A 15,131-nucleotide genomic window follows, 5' to 3' on the forward strand; every position below is an offset into this window, starting at 1 on the left:
TCCTCTTGAAGGTGGTTTTTGCTTAGGTGGACATATCCTCTTTGATGCTGGGAATTATTGAGGATCCTTGAGGGGAGGAGGATGCTCATGAATCCTCTTCTGTTGAAGGAAAGTGAACCTCTTCTACCGTGCCAAGAGGATGACTAAAAACAACGTTTCAAGCAAAAAATACAATGCAAACTGTGACGTTTTGTTAAATTAAAAAAAAGGAAAAAAATTAATCTTCTGACATAACAACAAAGTGGCGAAGACAAGCAACGACAATATATTTTAACCAACCTTCCATTGCTTGACAAGTGGTAGCCACTGATTTGTTATATTTGTTACATGATTTTACTAGCACAAAAATCTTATAACGGTAATTAATAACAAACGGCAACTTATTTAAAAAAACTGATTTCACCAACAACTTTATTTTTTTTTTCCTCTATAAAATGAACCTAATTTTGGCCATTTTTTATGCCCTTCAATTTTTCATATTTTTCCTCTCTTTCCTCTAATTTTAAAATTTTCTTCTATAATGGATCCAAATAATCCTAATTATGGAAGAAATATGAATTTCCCAACTGAATACAATGCAAATACTCCCCCTTTTGATCCAAATATATTCAATAATCCACAATTTCAAGCTGCTTTGCAATGGTTTGGTAGCCACCAAAGACCTATAAACCCGAATTATACATCCCAAATTCCTCACCAATTTCATGGGGGTTCATCTTCACAAAATGTCCCATTATTTCCCATGTCCCAACATTTTACCCAACCCATGGATCAATCTCCAGGAGTAAATGTTAGTAGCACTGCTTCTCCAACAGAAGATGTACGGGAAGCGCAACATCTAGAAGATCTCGATGATGATGTTGTTGACATTACCGGAGAAGACCTCAATGATAAAAAAGCTACTGCATGGAGTATAGCTGAGGATAAGGCGCTTGTTTCAGGCTACATCAATGCCGGTGGGAATGTTACCATAAATACGAAACGAACTAAAGCCGGTTTATGGGTTGCAATTGGGAAGTTATACGAAGAGGCACGGGTAGAGAACCTTGAAGAGATAAAAGAATGGACCATTAAGTCCATGCAACAACGTTGGGATTTTATCAACAAATGGGTTTCAAAATGGGTTATGGCGTACAGTTATATCCTACGACATCCGAAAAGTGGAAACTCAGGCGGAGACGCTATCCAACGTGCCCATGAGTATTATGCAAAACTCAATCATGGAAAACACTTTACTTTGATGCATTGTTTTGAAACAATGCAAAATTGTCCTAAATGGGACCCACATATGGTCCAACAGCTTCCTTTGGAGAGCGAGGGAAGTGGGAAACGATCCGAACTAGAATCACCAAGTGTGGGTGCTGGAAAAAAGCGACCTATGGGTATAAAAAAATCAAAGAGTTTAGCTGCAGAAGGTAGTAATTCTTCTACATCGATAAACCTTGAAGCTTTCAACACAACTCTTGACGAAACTAGTGATAAGCGGCTTGATCAAGGAGAACGAATGATCGACTTGATAAGTAAAAGGAGCGAAGATAGGAAAAAGCTAAAGGAGGAGGAGATGAAATTTAGCATGTTACGTTCGTTGATGGAAAAACCCGTCCTCGATGAATTTGAAGTCGAAATGTACAAGAAGCTTAGAGAGGAGTTTAGTAACAGGTTTTTTTAGAGATATTAGTTAAGTACTAGTTATTTTTTATGTATTACTTATTTAATCTTTTAGTTTCTGTATCAAGAGTTTATCTTTCATCTAACAACATTATGTTTAAGATTTGTTGTAGTACTTAAGATGTAATCGTACGTAGTAGTAATTTTAATCGTTTGTATTTTTATTTGATATTAGATGTTGTAATCTTATGTGTTGGAGTAATAATATTATGTTTCTATTAATAAAAAAAAAAAACATGTAATTTTCTATCTTATCTACCAAAAATCTTATCCCTCTGCTAAAAATCTTATCCTCTGTAAGAAAATCTCATTTTATCTGCCAAAATATGAAAACTTATCTGCCACAAAATCTGACCTTATCTACCAAAAATCTTATCCATCTGCTAAAAATCTTATCCTCTGTTAAAAAATCTCATTTTATCTTCTAAAAAATCTTATCCACTGTATAAAAAATCTTATCTTCAGCTAGAAAATCATATCTTATGGTAAAAATCTCATCTTACCAGATTGCAAATTATTTTTTGTAACTTTTATCTCAATTGCCTATAAATTGACCTATTTCACTTACAACACTTCTACTATCACAACTACAACTACATATTAATAATTTTAAAATGAGTAGTAATTCAAATTCTTCCATTCTAGTGATGAAATCTATGACTACATGTTGCTTGATTTTATTGAGGAAAATCGGCAACAACAAATCATAGAAGATGCATTGAGATATGTGGTTAACACCACCATGCAACAAGAAGAAGATGTTCCACGTCAAAGAAAACGAAGGGAAGTTATACCACGTAATCGTGAAGCAACACATGATCAGTTGGTTGCTGACTATTTCAGCGAACAACCATTGTATGGTGACGATAAGTTTCGACGTAGGTTTTGCAAGCGGAAACCTCTATTTATGAAGATAGTGAACCAACTGAGTGAAACTGATCGATTCTTCCAACAACATCCAGATGCCAGTATGCGTTTGGGTGCTTCTCCAATACAGAAGTGCACAGCGGCTATAAGGATGTTAGCATATGGATGTGCAGCTGATCAAGTTGACGAGTACCTCAAGCTTGGGGCAACTACGGCTAGACATTGTATCACACACTTCGTTGACGGAGTGATTCGTGAATTCTCAGCAGAGTACTTGAGGAAACCAACCCCTGAAGATATGAATCGCCTCCTAAGAGAAGGAGAGGAAAGAGGTTTTCCTGGTATGTTGGGAAGTATCGATTGCATGCATTGGGAGTGGAAAAATTGTCCAGCGGGGTGGAAAGGGATGTATCAAGGGAGATCAAAAACGGCGACGGTTATCTTAGAAGCTGTTGCATCTTGTGATTTGTGGATATGGCATGCCTTTTTTGGTACACCTGATTCCTGCAACGATATAAATGTCCTTCAACGTTCACCCGTCTTCGACGACATTTTAAATGGTCGTGCTCCACAAATTCAGTTTACCGTGAATGGAAATACTTACAATCAGGGGTATTATCTCACAGATGGGATCTACCCAAAATGGGCAACATTTATAGATGCAATAACTGCACCGCAACCCCTAAACAACGATTGTTTACTACCAAACAAGAGAGTATTAGAAAAGATGTAGAGCGTGCATTTGGAGTGTTGCAAGCTCGATTTGCCATTATAAGACGTCCTGCTTTGGCATGGAGTGTCGAAATGTTGTGGAAAATTGTTATGGCGTGTATTATCATGCGTAATATGATCGTGGAAGATGAGCGCGAAAGTTATCTTAATTATTAGGATCCTAATGAGTTTGCTACTGAACAACCCGAGTATTTAGCAGGAACTTCAAACCGAAGAGGAACGACTTTCACCGTAACCCCGGGCTACCAAAATCCTAATCTAACCACATTAATGGCTACACCAGAAAATCTCCACGATAAACAAACTTATATGTCACTTAAACAAGATTTGGTAGAACATTTGTGGGCAAGATTTGAGCATACTAGTAATCGGTAAGGAAAAATGAGGATATTTAGTTATTTGTCTTTAATTTCTTGTATTTGTTGTACTTTAGTGTATCAATTAGTGTTTTTATTCCTAACTCCATGTGTTATTGTTTCAAAATGTTGGTAAAGTATGGTAATTTTTATTATGTATGCTAATTATGGAATACTAATTATTATTATTATTATTATTATTAATGTTATTATTATTATTATTAGATTTTATCATTAAAGAAATCAATAACAAATAATCAATAATAATAAGGTGGGGCCATATTTATATATAAAATATATTGAGAGGATACCCTTTGATGTGGGAAAAATAAATGGAAGAGGATGGAAGAGAGGAAAGAGATAGTGGAAAATGAAGTGGATGAAGGATAGTATGAGGTGTCAAAATAGGGTAAGGAGAGAGAATAAAAGAGAGGATAAAACCATCCTCTCCAATATTCATGCTCTTATATCCATATTCCTTATTCCATACCCGACAAAAAGAAAAAAAAAAAATTACTAGCAAACGGAAGATTGACCAAATTCTGCCCAACGATTTCAACCGGAGAGAAAAATTGATCGTCGAAATTCATTGTAATCCTTACCGGCGGTAAGATTTCCGGCGCTAATCTCGCCGTCATATTCAACGGAACCCTAATCTCCTTTCTCTCTCCTCACCAATCACCCCCTTGTAAAACCCCATCAAAAATTCACTCCAGATTAAATGGAAAAGAAGCCATCTGAATTCGAAGATCTATCATCAGTACAGGCAGTTTTAGTTGGTGCTTTAGCTCCTGGAGTCAATGTTAGTACACTATATTACACCATATTGTTTTTGTAACGGGCATAGTCCCGGATTTAGTTGTCACGTTAGTAGTTTAAATTACGCAATCAACGTGACTATTAATTCGAGACGATAACAGATGATTGACTGATGTAATTTTATTGTTTGCAGGCTCCGACATGGACTACATTGAAAATGGTGTTTGTGATGCTGGGTGCTAGTCTAATTTTGATGCTTGTTTTGGGATTTACTTCTAGTGATACTGCTTTGATTCTTCATGTTGGGTTTCTTGTTCTTATCACTCTTACCTTATTTTTATTGCTCACAAGGTATATACTTTTCTTTTAGGTGTGATCTTGTTATTTCTTTTGTTTTAATTTGATTGTTATTGCCTTAAATTTTTATTGGGTTTATTTTGGTTCTGTTTCATGTTTTTTATTTTTATTTTTATTTTATTTTTTTCATGTAATGGGATAATAATTAATCATTAGTCTATGTTTGATGTTTTACATTATGATTTTTTGTGTGTTAATTTAGTCTAAACAATTATCTAGGACCTCCTATTTTACTGTTTTAGAAACTTTAATGCAGGAATTTGCAATTGAAACTATCTTATACTGCCATTATCAATATAGTCATCCTTTAGCATAAGGTTGTTTTGGATCCAAGTTCAACTTAGTAAGCATTAGAAACTTGATAACTTAAAACTTTATGGCTTGGAATTGGACAAATCAAACTTTATGATCAATTTGATAGTCATTTGTATTTCCTTTTTAGAGGAGAAAATTTAACTTAAACTTTATGGCTTGGAATTGGACAACTCAAACTTTATGATCAATTTGATAGTCATTTGTATTTCCTCTTTAGAAGAGAAAAATTGTTTTGTGATGTAGAATCAAAGGGTTGAAAATGATGATTCATTATCTATATAATTGTTTAGGAAAAATTGTTAGAAACCATCTTTTAAAACACCTTTTTTTTTTTTGAAAAACACCTTATAAAAATTTTCTTGTGAAAAACTAAAAACACACCTAAAACCATATTTTTTTAGGGCATTGACCTTCATGTGAGGGTCACATGCTCAACCGCTCCTTCCACAAAACCACCAAAATCAAGCCTAGCCAGCACCAGCCGTCGACACCACTACCTAGCCACCACTAGAACCACCTCTCAGCCGCCGACACCACCACCCATCAACCTAGCTGCCATCACCGCCCACCCTGCCCGCAAAATCCTCACCCACATCCAAAACCACCCACGTCCCACCCAAAACCACCTAAATCCACCCATAAAAAGTGTACCCTCCCCCAAAAACCAATAGAGAGGAGAGAATAGGGTAGGTAGCAGTTTTTCCCCTTTTATTCCTTAATTAAAAAAACCCAAGATCTAAGGTTAATAAAAAATCCAACGAAATTAACAACAACGAATCAATTTTTTTAACTTCAACAACTTACCTACCTCAAAATTATATTAATTGAGGTTGTTCTTTGCCGCAATTCGATCAAAACAATGGAGTTTTCCCCTTTAATTGACAAAATTCGAGGGTTGCTATGAATATTATAGGAGTGAGAAAGTCTAATTGCAGGAGAAAAGGAAAGAAAAAGGGGATGGGTTTAGAGTGATTTGGGTAGGTGGTAATGGCGGCTAGGTTGATAGAGGTGGTATCAACGTCGGAGGTTGAGAGGTGGTGTTAGCGGCTGTTAGGTAGTGGTGTCGGCAGCTGGGGTTGGCTAGGGGGCTATGGTTTTGAAGAGGGAGGGGTTGAGCACGTGACCCTCACGTAAGGGTCAACGCCGGAAAACAGGGTTAATGCCTTGAAATCGGGTTAAGGTGTTACTTCGCAAAAAAAAAAAAAAAAAAAAAAAAAATCGTTTTAGGTGTGCTTTAACGAGAAAATTTTTATAAGGTGTTTTTCCACACACAAAAAAAAAGGTGTTATAAAAGGCGGTTTCTTAAAAATTAAAAAATTTCCAATTATTTACTATAATGCTACCATTTCTCTTAATACATATATTGACTAGACAAAATTTTTATCACCAAGGTTTGAATGTCTTATTGTTATGCTGTACCTTTCTCAAGTTAAGCTCGATTTGAACCTAGACTTGTCTTAGCTTGGACAAATGAAGTTGGCTAATTTATAGTTGCTTTTCATGACTCACTTCATGTACCTCTTTGTCTTGCTGAAGTCTAGACCGTACTCATACCAAATCCATTGTCCGCTCCAACCCCCCCCCCCCTTCCAAGGCCAAAGAAGTTGAAGAGCTGAATGTTGTTTGTCCCCGTGGGAGTTTATTTTTTATCCGTGGACCTAAATTACTGGAGGCTAAATACCATTTTGGTAACATGCTAAAGTTTTTCTCCAATCTGTGCGAAGACAAATTCATCTTTTGTATGTTTAAAATAGCCAATCTTCATTATGTCTCCAAATATTATTTAAAGCTAGATGATCCCATAATTTTAGGTCTGTGCTACTTAGATAACTAGAACAATTAGGAAGATAGTAACGTTAGTGTTAATTGCAATTTGAATAATTTACTATTGTTATTTATCCAATATAAGCTTTCCTTGGCAAATGATTTAGTATAATTAGAAGTTGTAGACTTGTAGGTATTGATCTATCAAGGCTTTGAAACCTGGGTTTACCGGTTTAGCTTATTTCTTGCTTCTTGTTTGTGTAGTACGGGGGCAATACTTGCACAAGATTGGAATTCATTATTTACGCATTGCCTGCTATCTCTTTCGTTTTCATAATTGGTGCATGGTAGATGTGTGACTGTTCTCTGTTATGATACATGTCATACAACTAACTCAAAGCTTCAGCTTGTGTGATGTAATTTTATGCTTTGTTTACAGTTGCTTATTGTGTCACTGTCACTACAAAATTTAGAGGTTAAATTCATTAGATTGGAAGGCAACCTCCTCTGTTTTTACTCCTTTGTCTATACTGGGTCCTTAGTCCATGGGCTTAATAGTGGGTTAGGTTAGTTATGCTCATAGATCCATATCTCATGACACTATTGTGTAATGTTCTTTAATTTACTATAGCTTAAATTTGTGATCAAAGGTCTTATTCAAAGAAGCATGCTCTCTAATTTCGATATTTGTGTAGGACCTTTGTCATCTTAATTGGTACAGTAGTATATATGTTTTTTTAAAATTTGGGAAAACTGGGTGGGAAAAATAGGATTTATATGTTTGGTGCTACTCAGCAGTCACTACATAAAGGATAGGATTGATTTTAGCAGTGTTATTGAGGTTAGGAGCTGGAGAACACCTATATATAAATCATTATCAGCGCCTTTTTTCTCGCTTATTGTCATAAAAACTGGAACGTGATCAGCATATCGTTAAATCAAGTGTTCTCACTTAATCTGTAGTTGATACCTTTTCCTAAAAAACTGTAGTTGATACCTTGGTATTTTCAAGAGGAAGTCTATATTTCTTCCCTGCCTCCCAGGCTGTCACCTCTTCGTAACTTGAACACCCCCCTCCCCCACCTCACCCCTTTCTCTCTTTTCCTGTTTCTTTTGGACCTTTGGCACTTGGGAGGTATGGGTGGGAGAGGAATATTATTGACTTCTGTTTTCAGTAGTCTCATTCTGAGCAAGTTTTTTGTATTGCCAGATTTTAACATCTGTGTTCTGAATGCCAGTACGTATAGTGCTATTGATCTATCAATGTTTTATCTTTCATTCATCTCATATGGGAAGTGCAAGTACAAAGTTATGTTGGTTTTGAAATGAAACTGACTCTTTCCAAGTTCTTCTTAAATTCTTGTACCTGAGTTTGGTTCTGTTCATGCATGTTTCACTTGTCCTAATGGGCCTTTGTTAGATAATTCTTAATAACTTCCTATATTAAATATCCTCATTGTACGCCCATTTGAAGGAAAATATGAATGTATCAACTTCCCGACATTCCCATTGCCCCCCCCCCTTTCCCCCCCGGGCGTCAAAACAAAATTAGTCAATCTGATTTGTGCATCACTACCCCTGGTTTTATCTGAGCTTTTGTTCTTCTGATATTTTGCCTAATTGTTGTACCTGTCATAATATATAACTTGTTCTGTTATCTCTGCAGTTTTCTCGAACAAACGGGTCTAGTTTCAGTTGAACATCAAATGCAAGAAATGGGCTTGGTGCCTAAGGATAGCAAAACAAGCCCTAAAACCGAGTAAAAAAGGGTGCAGTTTCAACCATGATATGTGACAGTTTAGAGCAATTGAGAAGAACAGATCTTTTCAAACAATCAGAATTTTTTCAATTGTAATTTCAAATTTTCAATGACAACACAGTACTTCAGACATCTTACATTCTTACAGAAGAAGAGAAAAGGAAGTTGGCCATACGACTTCTCATTACAAGATGACAGAAAGTTGAAGGTGCTCACTCGTCCTGTTGTTGCTTCTTCATTTGAAATTTTGACCCCTTCTGGACTTCATGTAATAGGAACACGAGCACTATCGGCATTGCTGCATAAACTTCATCCTCCATCTACACTTCTGCTATAAAGTATTTATAGGACAACACTAGAATTTTTGTTCCTCTTTCTTGGTTTATATACCTATTCGTTGATAAGAAGTATGCATGGCTTTCTAATCATAAGGGGCTTCATGATATGCTTTGCCATTTTTATAAGTCATGTAATATTTTTTTTTTGTAAGAAATCAAATTGCCAAATAATAGAGAAGAGTAAATAGTTTCCTATGGTTTTTTTTTTTTTTTAAATCAGATAGAAATAATTCTTTACATTAAAAAAATAAAATAGTAAAAAATTGTAACCTACTGTTAAAATGATTAATTATTCTTATACTCCCTCCGTTTTTAAATACTTGCTCCATTTCTATTTTTTGCATTATTCATTTGTCCTACTTTGACTAATGTTTGTGATTTATACATAAGAAAAAATATAGTTTTGTGGGTACTTGTTGGAATCATCTCAATAAATAGATTATTAATTTTCAATTGTTAGAATTTATACTTATTGATAATCAAAGATATTAGTGATCAAAGATTAATATCGACATGCGTGTCCAAGAGAATTGGAGCAAATATTTAAAAACAAATGGAGTACTACGTATAAAAAGTTTGTTCATTTCAATTATACTCAAATCTACTCCTTAGAGCAAGTTTAGCACTAAGGATGTGACATCATTTTTGGTGGTCCCCGTTGAAAATAATGTCATCAAATTTTTGTTAAGACTCACTAAGACTTACACAAATTTATCACTTTAGCCCTAAGACTTAAATATTTGACATATTATATATAGACAAGTGTAAAAAAAAAAAAAAAAAAAGGAATAATAGAAATAAAAGTGAAGTGGGTCTCAATCTCAAGCCTTAAGTTGAGTCTTGAAATTTCAAAACTCAACTTAAAGTATTAAGTATAAATCTTAAGACTCAAAATGATGATGTCATCCCAAAGACTTGGGCTAAACTTGTTAGTGTTTACATCTTTTACTCTCCTTTTTTTCAATTATATTCAAAGCATTGTGTATATCTTTTACTCTCTCCATTTTTGTGTAATGCCTTGATTTGTCTTGATAAGTACTTTATATGTACCAATAATTACATTTCTTGGACTTAATTATTATTATTATTATTATTATTATATCTCAAAAACATAAGTACAAAATTATACAACCTATAAAAAATTAGTGGAAAGCCGAGATACTATTATTATTATTATTATTTTATTTTTTCCCAGCCTCTTCACCAAATCTATATTAACTTTACTAAATTTTCAAATATGGTACAAATGTACAATTACACCTCGTGGACCACAACAATGGAAACATCGCAAAAAACCCATACCCGGAAAGATGAAGAGCCGGTGGTGGGAATTTAAGAAAGTCGAGCTGATCGAGTGAGCATCTAACATAATTATTGCCTATATTCACATATCAATACTTTGTAGAGTATTAAAATGTCATGCAAATAGACAAAGGACATTCGGTCAACTATTTAAAAAGTACTTCATCCGTTCTATTAATATTGTAACAATGGACTTTTTGCTCTATTCATCATTCTTGTTTGACCATATAATATGAGTTATACGTTAAGCAAAATATAGTCAAGTGGGATCTTGTTGGATTCGTCTCATAAAATACTTTCACAATATCAATTTTTTTATAATTTTTACTCTTACACAATTATATATATTTAGCATATAAAATGTGTTTTGGAATGCGTAATTTTCTCTTTGTTGCAATATTAACATAACGGAGGAAGTATATTTTAATGGACTAGCCACAGCCATATTGTGCACGATTAAAAGAGTGCAAAAAAAAAAAAAAAAGTCCCGCTCCTCATCATAAACAAGTGTATAACTTTGACTTTTTCACTGTACTATCATATACTTTGACAATTTATTATACTATGTAATAGATTTTTGTTCTAAATAGTTCAAACAATCAAATTAATCACATATATCAATGTATGAGTTTGACCATTTGCAAAAAGTTGCAAACGTATACTCCTTGCGTAGGGTTATTGCATTTCCTAGTTTCTCTCTCTAGAAGTTTTGCCACTGGAGAGTATCCTTAACACTTTCGTGCTAGGGACTCCGGGAGCAAGCTTCGTTCTTTCTATGCATTCTTGCATTAGACTAGAGTTTCTATTTAGTTTTGTTTCCTAATTTAGTTCCGTTCGTTTGTCCTTGTTTTCTTAGTATAATGAGTCCTGACTCTGATATGGATGATGCATCCACTCAGGAGATAGATTTGGTTCACAGGTCAGTAGTTAGATTAGACATAGAAAATGTAGAAGAAAAGTCGCCTACAGTTCCAATAGAGGAGGTGATGGAAGATGTTGAAAGCAGCCAACAACGTGCATTAGTTGAAGAGGAAAAGGGTGACCAATTAGTGCAGAAAAAGACACCGATTTCATTTAGAGAAGCAGTGTCCAACTCCTCGCAGTGGTTCAATGAGGCTAGGAAAATTATGATAACCTCACAAGAATGGGAGAAAGAGGAAGAGGAAGAGGACCTCACAAACTTCACTCATGCAGTGAGCTTCAAGAAAGAAAAAATTAAGCCATGGAGTTTGACTCTAATAAGTAAGTGCCTGGGTTTGAACATTCGGGTAGCATTTATGAATCAATGAGCACAAAGAATGTGGAGCCCGAAAGGAGGGCTGGAGGTAATTGAGATGGAAAGAGGGGTCTTCTTGTACTCCCAGAGAAAACATTAGCTTCGGGAATAGCTAGAATTAAAAATTCCCTCAGTCCCAAGAACCAACAATGAAAAAAACACCGATGGGGATTCAATTCCCTTCTCATAGTAATACCTTTCCCTCTGAAATTTCCCTGTCTCATATCAATTCCCCTGATATTCCCTTCTCGTCGTTTCCCCTTGTTCCATCTGACAAAGCTTCTATTGGAAAATCAGAGTGCACCGATGATAAAACAACAGGAGGAGCTTTCAGCCCCTCATACGCTACCCCCTCACCTGTCTCTACCCCCAAACACACGCCTATTTCACCTTTCACCTTCCCACCCATTCGAGTAGTATCCCACACCAACAATCCTTCTAATGGATCAATGCATCCTTCCGGCTCTTCCAGACTATGACAATCTCTTCACTCCTCTCGAGGAGCCTCCAAAAAACCCTCCAATCTTCCAGTTGCAATTAGCAAGCACAAATTTAAACCTAATGGAGCATCAAAACCGCTTTGTAGTGCTGGAGTCGATGAAGGATGTAGTGGGATTAGAGTTGAGTCTCAGCTACAAACCAACGGGGAACATAATTCCGGAGATTCGAATGTGGGCATCCCCATTGTCAATGGAGGATGTTTGGGCAATTGGGAAGCTACCCCTATGGAGGGAATGGGAGACGAAGTTCCCAACTCAGAACAATCACAATTGTTTTAGTAAGGGGATTTTTCCTGATACTCCTTTTCAAAATCCCAATATGAAAGCTATAACTTGGAATGTTAGGGGAGCTACGAGTAAATATTTGCTGCTCATGAAACAAAGTCAACGGATGAGGTAGCTAGGGTTCTTTATAAATATCTTGGTTTTGATGATTTTAGATCTAAGGCTGCTGACGGCTTAAAAGGGGGGATTTGGGTGCTTTGGCGAAAGCCTGCGGTTTTACTCGAGTTTGTCACTGACACTCAGCATGTTGTGCATTCTCTTTTCAAGTTTTCTCCCTCGAAGCCTGAAGTTTTAATAACTGGCATTCATGCACCTTCAACTGCAAGGGCAAAGGATGAATTGTGGAAAATTTTTAGGTGATAATCCACCTCCAGCCACTACTCCTTGGTTAGTAATGGGTGACATGAATGAGGTCACGTCTCAAGCCGAAATAATGGGAGGACGACCTGTCACCAATTCTCAGGGTTGTTCATTCTCAGACTGGATCAATGTTGTTGGGGTGATTGATCTTAGTTTCAATGGTCCTTCTTTTACTTGGGACAACGGACGGGATGGTACAGAACTAATAAGGGAAAGACTCGATAGAGCTTTAGCGAATGCGGAATGGATGAAAGTACACCCTCAAACTCAGGTATATCATCTCGCTAAAACTTATTCGGACCATTGTCCAGTTATGGTAGATACCGGGTCTATTATTTCTAATGGTAACTTCCCTTTTAGATGCAAGGAAGCTTGGTTAGAAAACCCTAATTTTGCTAATTTTTTTGCTAATTCGTGGAAAAAGGGTGGTAACTTTAATGAGTCTCAATGTCATTTTACTTCTGATGTTCGGCTTTTGGAATAAGTTTGTTTTTAATGAAACCATGCAGCATAAAAATCGATTAATTGCTAGGATTCGTGGAATTCAAAAGGCTCTAAGTGCTAAGTTTTCCTCCTTCCTTATTAATCTTGAAAAAGAATTATTAAAACAGCTTAATGTTGTCCTTAAATTAGAGAGAATTACTTGGGCTCAAAAGGCAGGAGTTGATTGGAGAAAATATGGGGATTGGAATACTAAATATTTTCATATTTTGGCCAAAATAAAAAACAGTAGGGGTAAGATTCTCAGTCTAAAGGATGAGTCCGGAAATTGGATTAATAATCAGAATGAGTTAAAAAATTTGTGCGTTAATCATTTCAAGGGTGTATTTGAGTCCAAGCAACTTAGTCAACCTAGAACCGTGACCTTCATCCCGAATGCAGTGGTTAACTCTGATGACTTTGCTATCTTAATTAGTAATGTTAGTACTTTAGAGATAAAAAATGCTCTTATGATGATGGCTCCGATGAAATGCCCAGGTCCTGATGGTATTCAACCAAAATTTTATCAAAAATTTTGGAATGTGGTGGGTGAGTCTATTACTAGTCTTGTTGTGAGATGTTTTAAGGAGGGCAATATTCCGGCTTATATCAATGAGTCCTTTATTTGTCTAATACCTAAAACGGAGCAATCGGAGACTATAAATGAATTTAGGCCTATTGGATTGTGTAATTCTATTTATAAGCTTATCACTAAGATTATTGCTAATAGAATTAAACCCCTATTAGGAGATTTAATTAACCCAGTCCAATCAAGCTTCATTGAAGGTAGATCCATTGATGAGAATATTCTAGTCATTAAAGAGATAGCTCACCTTTTCAAAAAATCTAGTAAAAAATATTTAATGGCTTTTAAAATTGACATCTCTAAGGCTTATGACAGTTTAGAATGGGGATTCATTAGGGAGACTCTAATAGGTCTAAATTTTCCGGATTCCCTTGTCAAATTAATCTTAAGTTGTATTACTTCTCCCTCCATCTCTATTTTATGGAATGGAGAAACTACGGAAAGTTTTACTCCTTCTAGAGGAATTAGACAAGGTGACCCTCTTTCTTCTTACATTTTTGTCCTATGCCTTGAAAGATTATCTCTAATGATTGAACAACAAGTTGGTGAAGGCCATTGGAATCCAATCAAAATTGATAATGAGGTTAGTATTTCTCACCTTTTCTACGCCGATGATGTGTTCCTTTTTGCTAAGGCTTCGGTTGAAAATGTGGAAATTATTAAGGATACTCTCCTTGAGTTTGGTACTAAGTCGGGTTTATTCATAAGCCCTACTAAGTCTAAAGTCATTTTCCCTCCCAAAATGTGTCTCTCCCTTAAGAGGGCAATTCTTAATGCCTCTAATTTTAATGGTACCCCTTCCTTTGGAAAGTATTTGGGGGTTAACATTAGTCCTAATAGATTAAAAAAGGCCGACTATATTGATCTCCTTGATAAAACTAAGAGTAGGATAAAAGGGTGGCAAGCTAAGCTTTTAAATATGGCGGGGAGAAGCACTCTAATCAAGTCCGTTCTCAACTCTTATCCTCTCTATGCTATGCAAACTACTCTTTTACCTATTTCTATTCTTCAAGAGTTGGAAAAATGTAGTAGGCGTTTCCTTTGGAATAAGGTGGATAGATCTCACTATCTTCCTAGGACTAGTTGGGAGAAAGTGTGTCTTCCCTCTGGTTTGGGAGGTCTTGGGTTTAGAATCTTAAGAAATTGGAACCTTTCTTTTATGGCTAAATTGGGATGGAGAATTATTAAGGAACCGGATAAACTTTGGGTTAGAATCCTTAAGGCTAGGTACTTCAAAAATTCTGATTTTCTCCATAGCATTTCATCTTCCCGTGACTCCCCTCTTTGGAAGGATATTTTGAAAGGTAAAGAGCTTTTGATGAACGGCGCCAAAATTTGATAGGCTTATCGCGTACCTAACAAAAATAACCTAACTATTCCTTCTAACTGTGTAGTAGGGCAAGTAAGGATCGAATCCCAAGAGACTA

The 15,131-nt window shown here is 35.8% G+C and overlaps 2 protein-coding genes across 2 annotated transcripts; both read left to right on the forward strand.

Annotated features, from left to right (window-relative positions):
* The first annotated feature begins 520 nt into the window (after positions 1-520).
* On the forward strand, positions 521-3,268 carry LOC110693412. Its single transcript, XM_021870532.1, has 2 exons — positions 521-1,659; positions 2,314-3,268. Exons 1-2 carry the CDS (start codon positions 521-523, stop codon positions 3,266-3,268), a joined length of 2,094 nt encoding a protein of 697 aa, XP_021726224.1.
* A 627-nt stretch (positions 3,269-3,895) lies between these two features.
* On the forward strand, positions 3,896-9,110 carry LOC110693633. Its single transcript, XM_021870778.1, has 3 exons — positions 3,896-4,425; positions 4,576-4,733; positions 8,485-9,110. Exons 1-3 carry the CDS (start codon positions 4,345-4,347, stop codon positions 8,579-8,581), a joined length of 336 nt encoding a protein of 111 aa, XP_021726470.1. The 5' UTR covers positions 3,896-4,344; the 3' UTR covers positions 8,582-9,110.
* Positions 9,111-15,131: the final 6,021 nt, after the last annotated feature.

The sequence above is a fragment of the Chenopodium quinoa genome, unplaced genomic scaffold, assembly GCF_001683475.1.
Source record: "Chenopodium quinoa cultivar QQ74 unplaced genomic scaffold, ASM168347v1, whole genome shotgun sequence".
Classification (NCBI taxonomy): domain Eukaryota; kingdom Viridiplantae; phylum Streptophyta; class Magnoliopsida; order Caryophyllales; family Amaranthaceae; genus Chenopodium; species Chenopodium quinoa.